Raw genomic sequence first — 13,489 nt, forward strand, 5'->3', positions numbered from 1 at the left:
CAGCATGAACCATACAGGGACTGGCATTAACTGAAACGAACTACGAAGCAGCAATTGAAGTGTTGAAGGATCGATTCGGTAATATACAGCAAGTAATTGCCACACATATGGACGATCTATTAAAGATACCTACTTGTTCCGAAGAGAAGATGCAGCAGTTCTGTGCGATTTATGATAAGGTGTGTGTGAATGTACGTGGACTGGAAGAACTAGACATTGGTGCAGAGCAATATGGCAGCTTCCTAATACCTGTGATTATGGCAAAACTTCCACTAAATATAAGGCTCCAAATAGCTTGAATCACAACAAGAGATGTGTGGAAGATAGAGGAGCTACTCCAAATAATCAAAGGAGAAGTACAAGCCCGGCAGATAAGTGATGCTGTGAAGGCCAATTAAAGGAAAAATACAAACATTACACGTAAGAGTGGTGGTAACATTGGAACATCTACTTTACTGACTGTCAGAGAACAAGGTCCTGGGAGAATAAAATGTGTTTATTGTGGGAGAGACCATTACTCAGCATCGTGCGAAAAGATAAAGGATGTGTCAGTACACAAGGACCTTATCAGAAAAGGATGGAAGATGTTTTATAGCCAAAGGACACAGAGCAGCACAATGTCGCAGTCATAAGCGATGCTGCAAGTGCAACAACCAGCATCATAAATCACTCTGTGAAGTAACACTACATTTAACTGAAATACAGCAACCAGATGGAAACATCACTGACAGTTCTTTAACAACTAGTACAAGAAGGTAAAAGGTGATATTATTGCAAACAGCTCAAACCTATGCCCATGCTACTAATGGAGAATCGGTGCCAGTAAGGATTCTTTTTGACAATAAAAGTCAAAGATCCTATTTGACAAATTCCTTAAAGATTAGACTTGGTTTAAAGCAAATAAAGAAGGAAGCAGTGAATCTGAATGCATTTAGTAGTGATGATTTTAAGAGGCAGACCTGTGACCTTGTGACTGTTAGGCTTCAAACCAAAGTGGATGAAGATATTCAATTAACAGCTCTTGCCTTTCATACAATTTGTTCACTGCTACCGACAGCTGTCAACATTCATCTCCTTTCAGAATTTGGAGCTAGCTGACAGTCTGACAAGTAATGATACTGTGAGCAATTGTGATTCTAATGTAGATGTATTGATTGGTTCAGATTTTTATTGGGACCTAGTTTTGGGGGAAGTGAAAAAGCAAGACAATGTGTTAGTTGCCATAAGCAGCAAAGGCTTATTCCTGGACCCATTAGAGATGCTGGGGAAGGTAGCGCTGTTACACATTCCAATCTAGTAGTACAAGGGCCAAGTACTGTGTCAGCAATGCTTGACAATGAAGATAAACTAGAGAATGAGTTGCGACGTTTTGGGACATTGAGTCACTTGGCATCAATGATGAACCATAACCTGATGAAGGAATGGAAAGCTTCCCAGCACAAATCACATTTGATTTTCTACAAACCCGTTATAAAGTGGGATTGCTATGGAAATTGAGTAAACCAAATTACACCAAATAAGGCCTTTGTGTAAGATGACTTAATCAGCTGAAGTCTCATTTGCAGAAAGAACCATCACTTTTTAAAGAATATGACAACATCTTTGAGAACCAATTGGAAAGCTGCACCATTTAACCAGTCTCTACTGCAGAGATAGATATCAAAAGTCATTTTCTCCCACATCATGGTGTCATCCATGAAGACCGAGATACAAATAAGTTAAGAAATTGATGGTTCTGCTAAAACTAACCCACAGGAATATTCACTGAATAATTGCCTAGAGAAAGGCCCAAATTTGACACCCTTCACATTTAAGTTTAGACAGCATAAAATTGGAATTACGTCAGATACCAAAAAAGCGTTTCATCAAATTATCATAAAACCTGAAGATCGAAATATGTTGAGGTTGATTTGGTTTGAAAATATTGATACAACAGTGATGAAAATTGTACAGTATCATATTTGTAGACTTGTATTTGGGTTGACCCCTAGTTATACAACACCATTTACTTCAGCACAAAAATAATTTTCCTCAAGTGACAGAGTTTTTGTTAGATGCTCTGTATTTTGATGATTTGCCTGGAGGAGCCACTAATCCAACTAAGCTAGGGCTTTGAATTTTATATATCAACAGGCTAAGAAGCTTATGGCAAGGGGCGGATTCAATCTCCGAAAGTGGAAGACGAATAGCCAGTCTTTACAACAGATAAATGAAGCTGAAGGGAACAATGAAGATGTTAACAAGGTTGTAAGAATTTTGGGGCTCAGTTGGGACACAGAAATAGACTGTTTTGTCTACCAGTTTGATGACTTAATTTCATTCGTTAACTCATTACCACCAACAAAGAGATCCCTTTTGAAAGTGCCAGCGAAAATGTTTGACCCTTTGGGTTTCCTCAGTCCTATTACAATTGAAGCAAAGATACTGTTTCAACAAGTGTGTATTAGCAAGATAGAATGGGACCAATCATTGGAAGAGGAAATGGAATCAGCTGCCAAGAGAATTTGAGCTGTTGTCTCAAATTAGGATCCCGAGATGTTATTCAAACTGAAGTGAACAACATGTTATTTATAAACTACATGGCTTCAGCGATGCTTGTGAATGAGCATATGTAGCTGTTGTTTATCTGAAAATGTACTATGAAGGATATTGTGTGGAGGTTAGTTTTGTGGCATCCAAGACTCGTGTAGCCCCACTCCAGAAGCAGACTATTCCGCGATTAGAACTGATGGGTGCTACACTATTAGCAAGATTGCTAAACACAGTGAAGACAGTACTACAACAAACACTGAGTAAAATCAATTCTTATTGTTGGATAGATTCATACATGGCCTTATGTTGGATCAGAAACAATCGTTACTGGAAACAGTACATACAAGGCAGAGTAAATGAGATCAGAAGATTAACAGAATGAGAATCATGGAGATTCTGCCCAGGAAAGGAAAATCCGGCAGACTTACCATCTCGCTCATATGGAGCCATGGAACTCTGAACAATTAGAATGGACCAAGCTTTCTTCAACATGAGTCAGAAAAGTGGCCTGATATGCCCATGAACTTTGAAGTGGGAAGTGCTAATGCAGAACTGGGGAAAAACTCCACAACAATTATTCACTCCTTGGCTAGTACATCACAACAAGTAGCCCAACCCAGCATTGATTTAGAAGAAATTATTTCACCCAAACGGTACAGTACAAGATTGAAGCTATTACATGTTACAGCACTTGTTTTGAAATTTGTGGAAAGGTTGAAAACACCTTCAAGCCAATGCAGTAAGGAGATTCTATCTGCTGAGAGCCTTTCTAGAGCAGAGCGAATATGGACCAAGACAATATAAGGACAATGCTTTCCTCAAGAAAGGAAAGAATTAGCATGGGGTACAAAGGAAGTCAAGATCAAACAAATTATCTTATATATATTTAGATGTTCAGGGAATAATTCGTTGTAAGGGAAGACTTAGTGAATCATCAGTTTCTGAAGGAGCTAACAATTCAATTTTGTTGCCAGCAACGCACAAGTATACAACACTACTGATTTCAGAATACCACAAGGTTGTTCACCATAATGGGATAAGAGAAACTTTGAACTCAATACACCAGACTTATTAGACAATACAGAGACATGAGACAGTTAAACAAGTGATCAGAAAGTGTGTTTGTGTTTGAAGTCTGAAAGTAAACCATATATGTCTTCAATGAAACCTGATCTTCCTGGGGAGAGAGTAAGTGATTGGCCACCTTTTATACACACAGGGGTAGATTTTGCTGGACCTCTATATGTCCAATCTAAAGGTCAGCAACAGAAGGTATATTTGTGTTTGTATACTTGCACTTCTACCTGAGCAGTCCATCTTGAGATAACGGAGGATCTTTCTGCAGTATCATTTCTTCAATCATTTAGGCAATTTACAAGTAGACGTAACTTGCCATCAATGATCCTTTCAGATAATGCAAAAACGTTCAATTCCACCTCTGCAGACATTAAGAAGATTGTTAGATGTAAGGAAGTAGTGAACAATCAGATCCAGTGGAAATTTATAGTGGAGAAGGCACCATAGTGGGGTCACCATGGTGGGGTTGATTCTGGGAGAGAATGGTGGGAATTACAAAGAGATGCTTGAAGAAGACCATTGGCAGATCCACTCTATCATTTGAGGAGTTACGCACCATTGTAGTAGAAATTGAAGATTGAAGCAACAATAAATAATCGGCCCTTGACATGTATGTATGATGATGTGAAGGTAGTGTCTCAACCTTTAACCCCAGCTTATTTAGTCTATGGCAGACAGATAATAAAGGCATCCAGTGAACATCAGTTTGAAATAGCTAATGTAAACAGGTCGCTTACAAGGGGAGAGCGAGACACCAATTTAAGGTATTGAATGATTTTCACACAACAATGGAGAAGGGAATATCTGCTGGGTCTACATGAACATGGTTTTTGTAACAGTAAAGGTCAAGGTCAGGCATAACGCCCAGTTATTAAGCAAGGAGACATAGTAGTTTTGAAGGACGACCTCACCCACCAGAGTTGGTGGAAACTGGCAAGGGTAGTGGAACTGATTTCAGGAAGAGATGGACAGACCAGAGCAGCTAAAATCATTATTTTGAGTCAAGACAAGAAGACCTTGAATTTATACAGACCAATACAGCAACTTATCCCTCTTGAGGTATCAATGGAACATTAACTGATCAATATGTAGAACACTGAACTCATTTACAGTTGTTAATCTTAAATTTTGATTATTAGGATAATCAACCCCTGGCATTGTAGGAAATATTTAGAACATTTGTTAAATAGATTAAATATAGTGTATGATGTCATTGTACATTGTCACGTGAAAATAAGTTAGTCCAGAGTTCCCACTCAAATTCGTAACAATGTACTAGTGGACATTTAATCCCTACTTCAGTCTACATCAATGACTGAATTATGGATTAAATGCTCACTAGTATATATATCTGCAAGTGTAGGCGACCTCCCTTGTTTCATAGCCTTTTATTTCTAATTGTACTTAAAATTCCCTTCTATACTACTTTTTTTGTATCATAATAATGGCTGGTGAACCCATGCATACCATATCAAAAGAATGAATGATGCCACACTTAATGTTTTTGTTGAACATGCTCCCAATATTGAAAAGTGAAGTGGCCATTATAGGATTGTGTCGCATAATTTTTGGCATAATAGGAGATGAAAAGCATAAAGCATATGTGCTGGTATAATGGAGCATAATTAGGAGCATAATTGACAAATTTCTGCCACAATAAGTATAATTTCTGCTATAACAGTCACAAAGTCAAGGGCTAACCTGCTTTTGATGGTGAAATGATTCCTGACAAAGAGTAGAAAAACGCACTGCAATCTTACTACACTTGATGGAATGAATGTTTTCCAATGTGGGTTTGAGTTTTATAGGACAAACATAGTCACGTGCCAACTAGCAGGGCAAAACATTTTAGCTGAGCTTCAATCATCAAATTTGGTATTATATAATGCATCTCATCGTCTGATATTGAGTAAAATGTGATATGACGATTATGATTATTGGAAGCTCGATTGGAAGACATCGCAATAGAAGCTCTGATGATATTAAAAGCTAGTGTTGAGTCAATATAGCTAATAAATGTCTGGACATTGAAACTAGTGAAGTCTCTGTGGGTCTACAGTGAGACTGGGGTTAATATCAAACCAGGAAGATATTTCAAAAAGAACGAGCTTCTCTAATAGAACAGTCAATACTCTAATAGAACAGTCATTGCATGCAACAGAGGGAATGAGTACGTTTATCCCCAGGAGGCTAATAGGCTCTTTGCAAATGCAAGTCACATATTATACTGAGCAGTTGCTGTCCTTCGAATACCAATTGATAGAACTCAGAAGATCAATCAGAAACTAATATTATATACATAATTATTTGCATACAAAGCTACATATTAGACAATAAAATGTCATGTCTATAGCTTCTGACAGACTACCCCCTGGTCTAACATGCCTACTAACTAACTAACTCTGGAGCACATCCCCTCTTCAAGCTAGTGCTATTATTTGTACGCTGCAGTTGAAGTGAAACTTCTCCATTTACATTCTATCATATGAAAAACTTCTCTGTACGAAGAAAAACAAAAGCATAATGCATTTCTGAAAAGCATAAAAACAAGCATAATAGGTAGAAAATTGGGGAAATGCCAAAAAGCATAGTATAATTTAGAGCATAATAGACTCAAGCCTAGGCCATTATGCTTTGCCAACTATGTTCAGCCTGTTACTCAGCATAAATAGTACGAGAAGTACCTTTGCAATCAATTCAGTTGTATGTAACATAAAATTTCAATTTTCCTATTACTGCAAACATGATGTGGAGCACCAGCCTTCTTGGAAACACCACACACTACTGTGTGTCTTGACAAGAGTATTGTGGATCACTTACTCTTTAAACACAGTGCTAGCTTCATTCCCAACAACATTAGTATTATGGAGGTGTTGAATAATGTGATCAACCACTTCAATTAAATGGAGCAGTTGTTTTTGTTCATCCTATGGAAACATTTCTAGTCATAATCAGCACAAATGATAATGTACACTTTACCATTTCTAATGCAACTAGGATATCAAACCACTGTTTACAAGCATTCTAAAATAACAGAATATGCAATAAACTCGCTACACTGTTGCACATGGTTACGTATTACATATAGAACATACAGTATACCTACATATGCATACACATAAGCATACATACATACATACATACATACATGCATACATACATACACTAGTATTTTTAAAAAATTGCTATTTAAAAATGTAGTAGGGATCTATGCAATAAAAAGTAGTGAAACAAGAGATGAATGATGGTGTTACAGCATAACTCGGTAGAAATCTCCCTACTTTGGCATTGAGCAAAATTGTAGCTAATGTGCCAAACATAAGAGGTGGAGACGGGGAGGGGGGAGGGCATGGCCCCCCCACTTTTATGGGACACTGTTTGCAAGAAAAGATCGACATACTCTAATAGAACAGTCAGGATCTGGATACTCTAATAGAGCAATCACAGTATTCAGAGAAGCAGTGTAGCAAGCTACTTAGCTACGTATGTGTAGTTTATAAATAAGGAGATATAATTGGTGGAGAACAGCTATTGTCAGCAGGCTGTGACCTTTTTTTTTGGTCTTCAACTTACAGCTGGCCTGGTCACTTCACTCTTTGGCCTGCTCCACCACCCCTGGTGCCAAAGTAGGGACTTTCCCATCAAGCTATGCTGTAATACCATCATTCATCTCTTGTTTCACCACATTTTATTGCATAGATCCCTACTTCATTTTTAAATTAACAATTTAAAAAAAAAATACTAGTTTGTTTAGTTTTATTGTTGTAACACAGCTAGTTATGCACCTATCAATGTAATGCCTGACTACCACAGATACAGGCTGAGGGTGGGGAAAGGTCGGGGATGGTGGGAGAATCAGTGATTGCTACATTTCCCTGACACATAGTGGGGATTTGTCTTCGCTAAAGTGATTCACTCAGGCAGCAAAAGTGTGTGATTTCAGTTTAGGAAAGAGTGTCTCAGGTGCTAGCTACTTCATACTAGGAACCAACTCATCACTAGACCAACACCACACGACCGTATAAATCCCTCCTAGCCCCAATATTCCCGGGGTTTGCAAGTCGAGACTTGGTCGGGGTTTGCATCGCCATACTTCCCCAGTAGGTGGGGAATTGTAATTTTCAGTGATGCAAATCCCCACCTTTCCCCACCTCAGCCCGTATCTGTGGTAGTCGGGGATTACATTGATAGGTGCATTATAGTGTAACTTGTGAGCTAGCTATTAAGTTCCTGTACAACTTATTAAAGTACGTACTGTGCCAAAATTGGAAGCACATAAGCCCGTAGTAGCATGCATACCTTACCTTTGATCGTAGTAGCAGTGGCGTTCAGATCTATGACCTGTCTCAGTACGATGGCCCACGTTCTATTCACCCTGGCCAGAAGTTGGTCAAATGAACAGGCCCTTTCAGTTGTCTGTAGCTTAGTATCGACTAACAGGATGAAGTAATATAATTTCCACTCGAGTACTATCCAATCACTCACAGGTCTCGCCGTCCAGCACTGTGTGGCTGAGTCAGTGTGTTCAGAGGAACAAGCTGTCGAGTATCAGTCCATCTATTAAGTAACAAATCTATTCATTGAATGCAGTCCAGGCATTGGCAAAAGTCAAAGTGACAACTCAGCAGCCTTAATGTTTCACATGCAACACTTGAAACTATAAGCGCCCCACTCTTTCAGCTGCATAAGCACTTTCTGTAATAATTTTGTGGTGTCTACAGAAGTGTTGATATGGAAAATTAATGCCTTGGTATGGTTTCGATGCTTGAAGAAAAAGACAACCAACCTGATTGAAGATAAAAGGAAAGACAAGGCGCACAGCCACGGCCCAGGGCGTACACTCATTGGAACCTCCAAAAGGCACATCCCACCGGTGAGTTTGTTGTTGTGGCATAAAGTGGTGACCATTCGCTGCTTCGTTTGGGCTCTAGGCTTGCGACTGTGGTCAGTGGGTGGGTGGGTGATTGAGTAAGTGAGACAAAATTTCAAGTTTTAGAGATTTAAAAAAAAATTCAATATCCAATCACTGGTAAGTGTTTTAATGGTGTATTTCATGTTACAGTAGATGGACTAATATTGTTCCGTAAAGGTGATTTTCGTGGCATAAGATGTCTCTAGGATGATTTTTAAAGGCGGCATTTTAGGCGGCACACGTCATTTTTGGTGGGATCCCTACTTAAGCAGTACTATTGTACTGTGTGATACATACATACATACATACATACATACATACATACATACATACATACATACATACATACATACATACATACATACATACATACATACATACATACATACATACATACATACATACAGACACACACACAGATACACGCAGACACAGACACACAAACACACACAGAGACACAGACACACAAACACACACACATACATACATATATGTAACACTTTCACACCTCAGATCAAAGGAGCCGACCAGGCTACATACGAAATGTAGCCGGTCTACAACTGGGCAGTGATTACATAGACGTTGATGCCAAAATCAATTGTGGAGATCAATACTCACGTGATTAGGATGCACGATTTGGATTTCGCTATGTAAACCACTCAGACGGAGAGCATTTTGTTATCCTCGCCATCCTACAAGTTGAAAAACGTTGGCCCAAGGTGAAAACTAGTGCTATAGCTTATTCATTGATCGTTTCCGCACATTTTTGAATATGGACATGCCCCCATCATGAAGCTACCACTCTGCACAGAGTAACCACTCTACAAGCAAGCTTACCTTTCTAGGCCTTTAGTGAACTGTGTAGTTTTTCCATAAACGATTCAATAGCACTGATTAAAACATTAAATTCGCATAACAGAAATTCTCCATGATATCTCTAGGATATGTCCATTTATCATAACATAATGTAACCAGAACGTACTAGCTGCTGACCCATAATCGAAAAATTTAGGTATGCATATATAATACATCCATTGGTTGCACTCGTATCAGCTTGGGTGACTGGTCGCCCTTTACAGGCTATCAGCCTAATAAGTATTACATATTAGCTGTAACACAAGGCATTCGGGCTTTGCCTGATATGTATGCCCTCTGCCCTCGGGCCTGCAGCCTTTGGGCAGTCGGGCATACATATCAGGCCAAGCCCTCATGCTTGTGTTACAACTATTACATACATACATACATACATATATACATACATACATACATACATACATACATACATACATACATACATACATACATACATACATACATACATACATACATACATACATACATACGTATGTACATACATACATACATACGTATGTACATACATACAAGAGCATCAGAGTAGGTGCGACCAGTGAAGCCAGAGCCTTACCAATTTTGGCAGAAAAAACTTTAAAACTTGAAGTCAAAACTAAAAGTACTGAACATGCAATACTTAGCATTTATTTAATGGCACCATTCAAAACTAATCTAACCTGTCTTTCACCCAGAACAGCTTCATGACTTAATCCATGTTAAGCGTCTCAAAAAATAATTACCGTTACAATTATTTTGCTTTGACATTGTTTCTCTTTGTAGCCTACTTTGGAAACATTTTCTTACAGTTAATCTCTTAATAAATTCAAATGGTAGGTTTAAAAGTAAACAGCAATACAGAAGCGTCTTCAGCAGCATTAGGACTGAGCCTTACCACTTTCACTTTTACTCTGATACCCCTGTGTACATACATGCATTCAAACATGTAATAGTTATCTAATCCAAAACAGCCAAGCTGTAAAAAAAGAGTGCGGCCCTGAGAAAGGCTATAGTGAAAAAAGATGTGAAATCCAAGGTGGCGGCCAAGAAATGGCTGTGATGGTAGGTTAATGGTAAAAATTTTAATAACAACAATTCAGGTGAATTTGGTGCCGCTTGGTCAATTGGCACAAAATTCACCGGAATTGTCGTTATTAAAATTTTTACCATTAACCTACCATCAGAGTCATTTCTTGGCCGCCACCTTGGATTTCACATCTTTTTTCACCATAGCCTTTTCAAGGGCCGCACTCTTTTTTACAGCTTAGCTGTTTTGGATTAGAGTTCACTTCTTTTTGTATTTGTATAACCCAAAGCCGGCCTATGGCCGGCTTTAGGGCTTTTTAACCTATCATTTTTTTCTTTACTACAGGAAGAAGAAAAGATGAAGCAGAGTGATTTCTTTGTAGCTGACCTCTCTGCAAAGTGATCCTTCTAGCTGATCTCTCTACTGGATGACTTGTTTGTAGCTGAACTCTCTACAGGGTGATTTGTTTGTAGCTGAACTCTCTACAAGGTAACTTCTTCTAGCTGATCTTTCTACAGGGTAATTGTTTGTAGCTGAATTCTCTACAGGGCGATTTGTTTGCAGCTGAACTCTCTACATGGTAGTTTCTTTGTAGTTGAACTCTCTACAGTGTAACTTCTTCTAGCTGAACTCTCTACAGGATGACTTGTTTCTAGCTGATCTCTGTACAGGGTGACTTGTTCCTAGCTGAACTCTCTACAGGTGATCTGTTTGCAGCTGAACTCTCTTACATGGTGGTTTCTTTGTAGCTGAACTCTCTACAAAGTGACTTCTTCTAGCTGATCTATCTACAGGATGACTTGTTTCTAACTGAACTCTCTACAGTGTGATCTGTTCATAGCGGAACTTTCTACTGGGTGATTTGTTTGCAGCTAAACTCTTTGCATGATTGTTTCTTTGTAACTGAACTCTCTACAAGGTAACTTCTTCTAGCTGATCTCTCTACAGGGCAATTTGTTTGTAGCTGAATTCTCTACAGGGTGATTTATTTGAGCTGAACTCTCTACATGATGGCTTCTTTGTAGCTGAACTCTCTATTAGGTACCTTCTTCTAGCTGATCTGACTACAGGGTGACTTGTTTGTAGCTGAATTCCCTACAGAATAACTTGCAATGTAATATAATTGAGTAAAATTACAAATGCAGCTGAATGCTTTATTAGGGTGACTGTTCTATTAGAGTATCTCGATCTAGCATTTGCTGCACGTAGTTGCCTTTCGAATCATAACTCAGTGATTTGTAATCCGATTCTTCTGTACCACTGCAAGGACTTTCTATGATGATTATTCCAACTACATACTGATTTTCAGCTCGTTGCTCTAAGCGGTTTGCCTGGTAGACACGAAAACTAATATTTTTTTTATTCATAAAAATCGATCGCGTAATTTTGACACAGGTTGGGTTTTGTGTCATATCTCCATGGCCTTTATCCCGATTCCTTTCAAACTACAAAAAGGCACTCCTAAGATGGTTGCTCCATCTACATATCAATTTTCAACTGATTCCTCCAAGGGGTTTACCCTGTAGGCGTGACAGACCTTCGACCTTATTTTACGCAAATAATCGGTAATAACTCCGTGAATGTTCATCAGAGTCCTACCAAAGTTGGTACAGAGATCCGCCTTAATGAGCCCTTTAAGTGTGCCACATTTCAGCCCAACTCGAGCACGCATTCGTGTTTTATGGCGAATTTTGCGAAGAGTGTGAAATGAAGATGAAAAAGAAAAAAACGAAGAAATTAAAGCGAAATTGTGTTCGCTCGTATCTCGGAAATGGCTGGAGCGATTTTCTTCAAATTTGGTATGTAGACTCCCCTAACTAGGCGGCACGTCTCTAGCACATTTGGTTCCAATCGGATAAGGGATCACAGAGATACAAAGGTGTGAAAATTGCGTTTTCTTTCTTCCTGTTAATATACTCATGGTGTGGCGCTCTGACTTCTTGGGCCGTACGACACACTACCGTGTGTCTCGATACAATGGCTGCAACAGATATTGCTGATATATACACCCAAAGCCTGAGGGCCACAGGCCACAGAGCTAAGGGTGTATGCATGTATCAGCAAAACCTGACACAGTCGTGGTATAAGTGATATATATCACTTTAGGCACACTTACCTGATAGGTGAAAGAACTACAGAGAACTCTTTTACGCATTAGTATATCATGATTGATAGTGGTTTTAATAGTGTGGACTTATAGCCTTCAGAACGTTATTCATACATCATTATATATTTTTGCTTTAGACACAATGTCAGAAAAATGTGATTGTGGGATCTGAATTTTTGGTTTTATCATTTTGTACTACATTAAGCCTACTGACATGGTATTGGGCAGTGAGTAAGTAAGTTAATATATTAAGTAGTTGGGAATGCAAGTTATTCACCTATTTAAATCTTTAGACTAGTTGTCATCATTGTGTTGTTCCGTGGTCTGCTCAATGGCTGACACGTGGTGGGTAGAAACATGCATCCACACATTGCCCAAATGATTTTTACATTTGTTGTTATCAACTAATCAAAACTTAGCAACTATACTGAGCCTAGCCTAACCTGTAAACCAAAACCCACAATTAAATGTTTCGTGTTGCTCAATATAACAAGTCAAAATGTATCGTATCTTTGAACTGGTTGGGTATCAAACCACAAACTGCATTCCCATGATATTGTCAGGGTAATATGTGATTTGAGTGGAGCCTTTGAATGTCCACACTAAAGTATATAGCTACATACATACACATACCACACATGCATCCTGCAAAGTAGCTTTCAAATTCCTCCTGTGTTCTTCCAGCCTTTTCACATGAGGTGTAATCATGTACATTTCCTTGATGAGCCTGAGATAGGGAAAATTACGTTCTTTTATCATAGATATGAATGTCAATATGCATACCATAGATATAGCAAGCACAGTGAGGTTACATTTGTGAACTGGTGTTTTAATCACAAAGATATGTGAATTTTTAATCTTCATTTCTTTCAAGGTCAGTAATAAGCCAACATTTCTATAACTCACTACATTATACATTGAATTTCTAAACCAAGGCCATGACTACTGAGTGAAAGAACGGTGTACTCAAGAAAAGTGTGGCACA

The 13,489-nt window shown here is 38.6% G+C and overlaps 1 protein-coding gene across 3 annotated transcripts in view; it reads right to left on the reverse strand.

The window, feature by feature from the left end:
- LOC136250811 (BAI1-associated protein 3-like) overlaps positions 1–13,489 on the reverse strand; it is an 87,000-nt gene that overhangs the window by 27,059 nt on the left and 46,452 nt on the right. For all 3 annotated transcript variants that reach the window (XR_010698732.1, XM_066043116.1, XM_066043117.1), the window contains 3 exons: positions 13,138–13,231; positions 6,589–6,633; positions 6,430–6,536 (listed from right to left, as the gene is read on the reverse strand). Coding sequence is in view for 2 of the 3 variants with exons in the window: in XM_066043116.1 (XP_065899188.1) it covers positions 6,430–6,536; positions 6,589–6,633; positions 13,138–13,231 (246 nt within the window). In the remaining variant the exon portion in view is untranslated. The remainder of the gene's footprint in view (positions 1–6,429; positions 6,537–6,588; positions 6,634–13,137; positions 13,232–13,489) is intronic.

Source organism: Dysidea avara, chromosome 3 (assembly GCF_963678975.1).
Source record: "Dysidea avara chromosome 3, odDysAvar1.4, whole genome shotgun sequence".
In the NCBI taxonomy this organism is placed as follows: Eukaryota; Metazoa; Porifera; class Demospongiae; order Dictyoceratida; family Dysideidae; genus Dysidea; species Dysidea avara.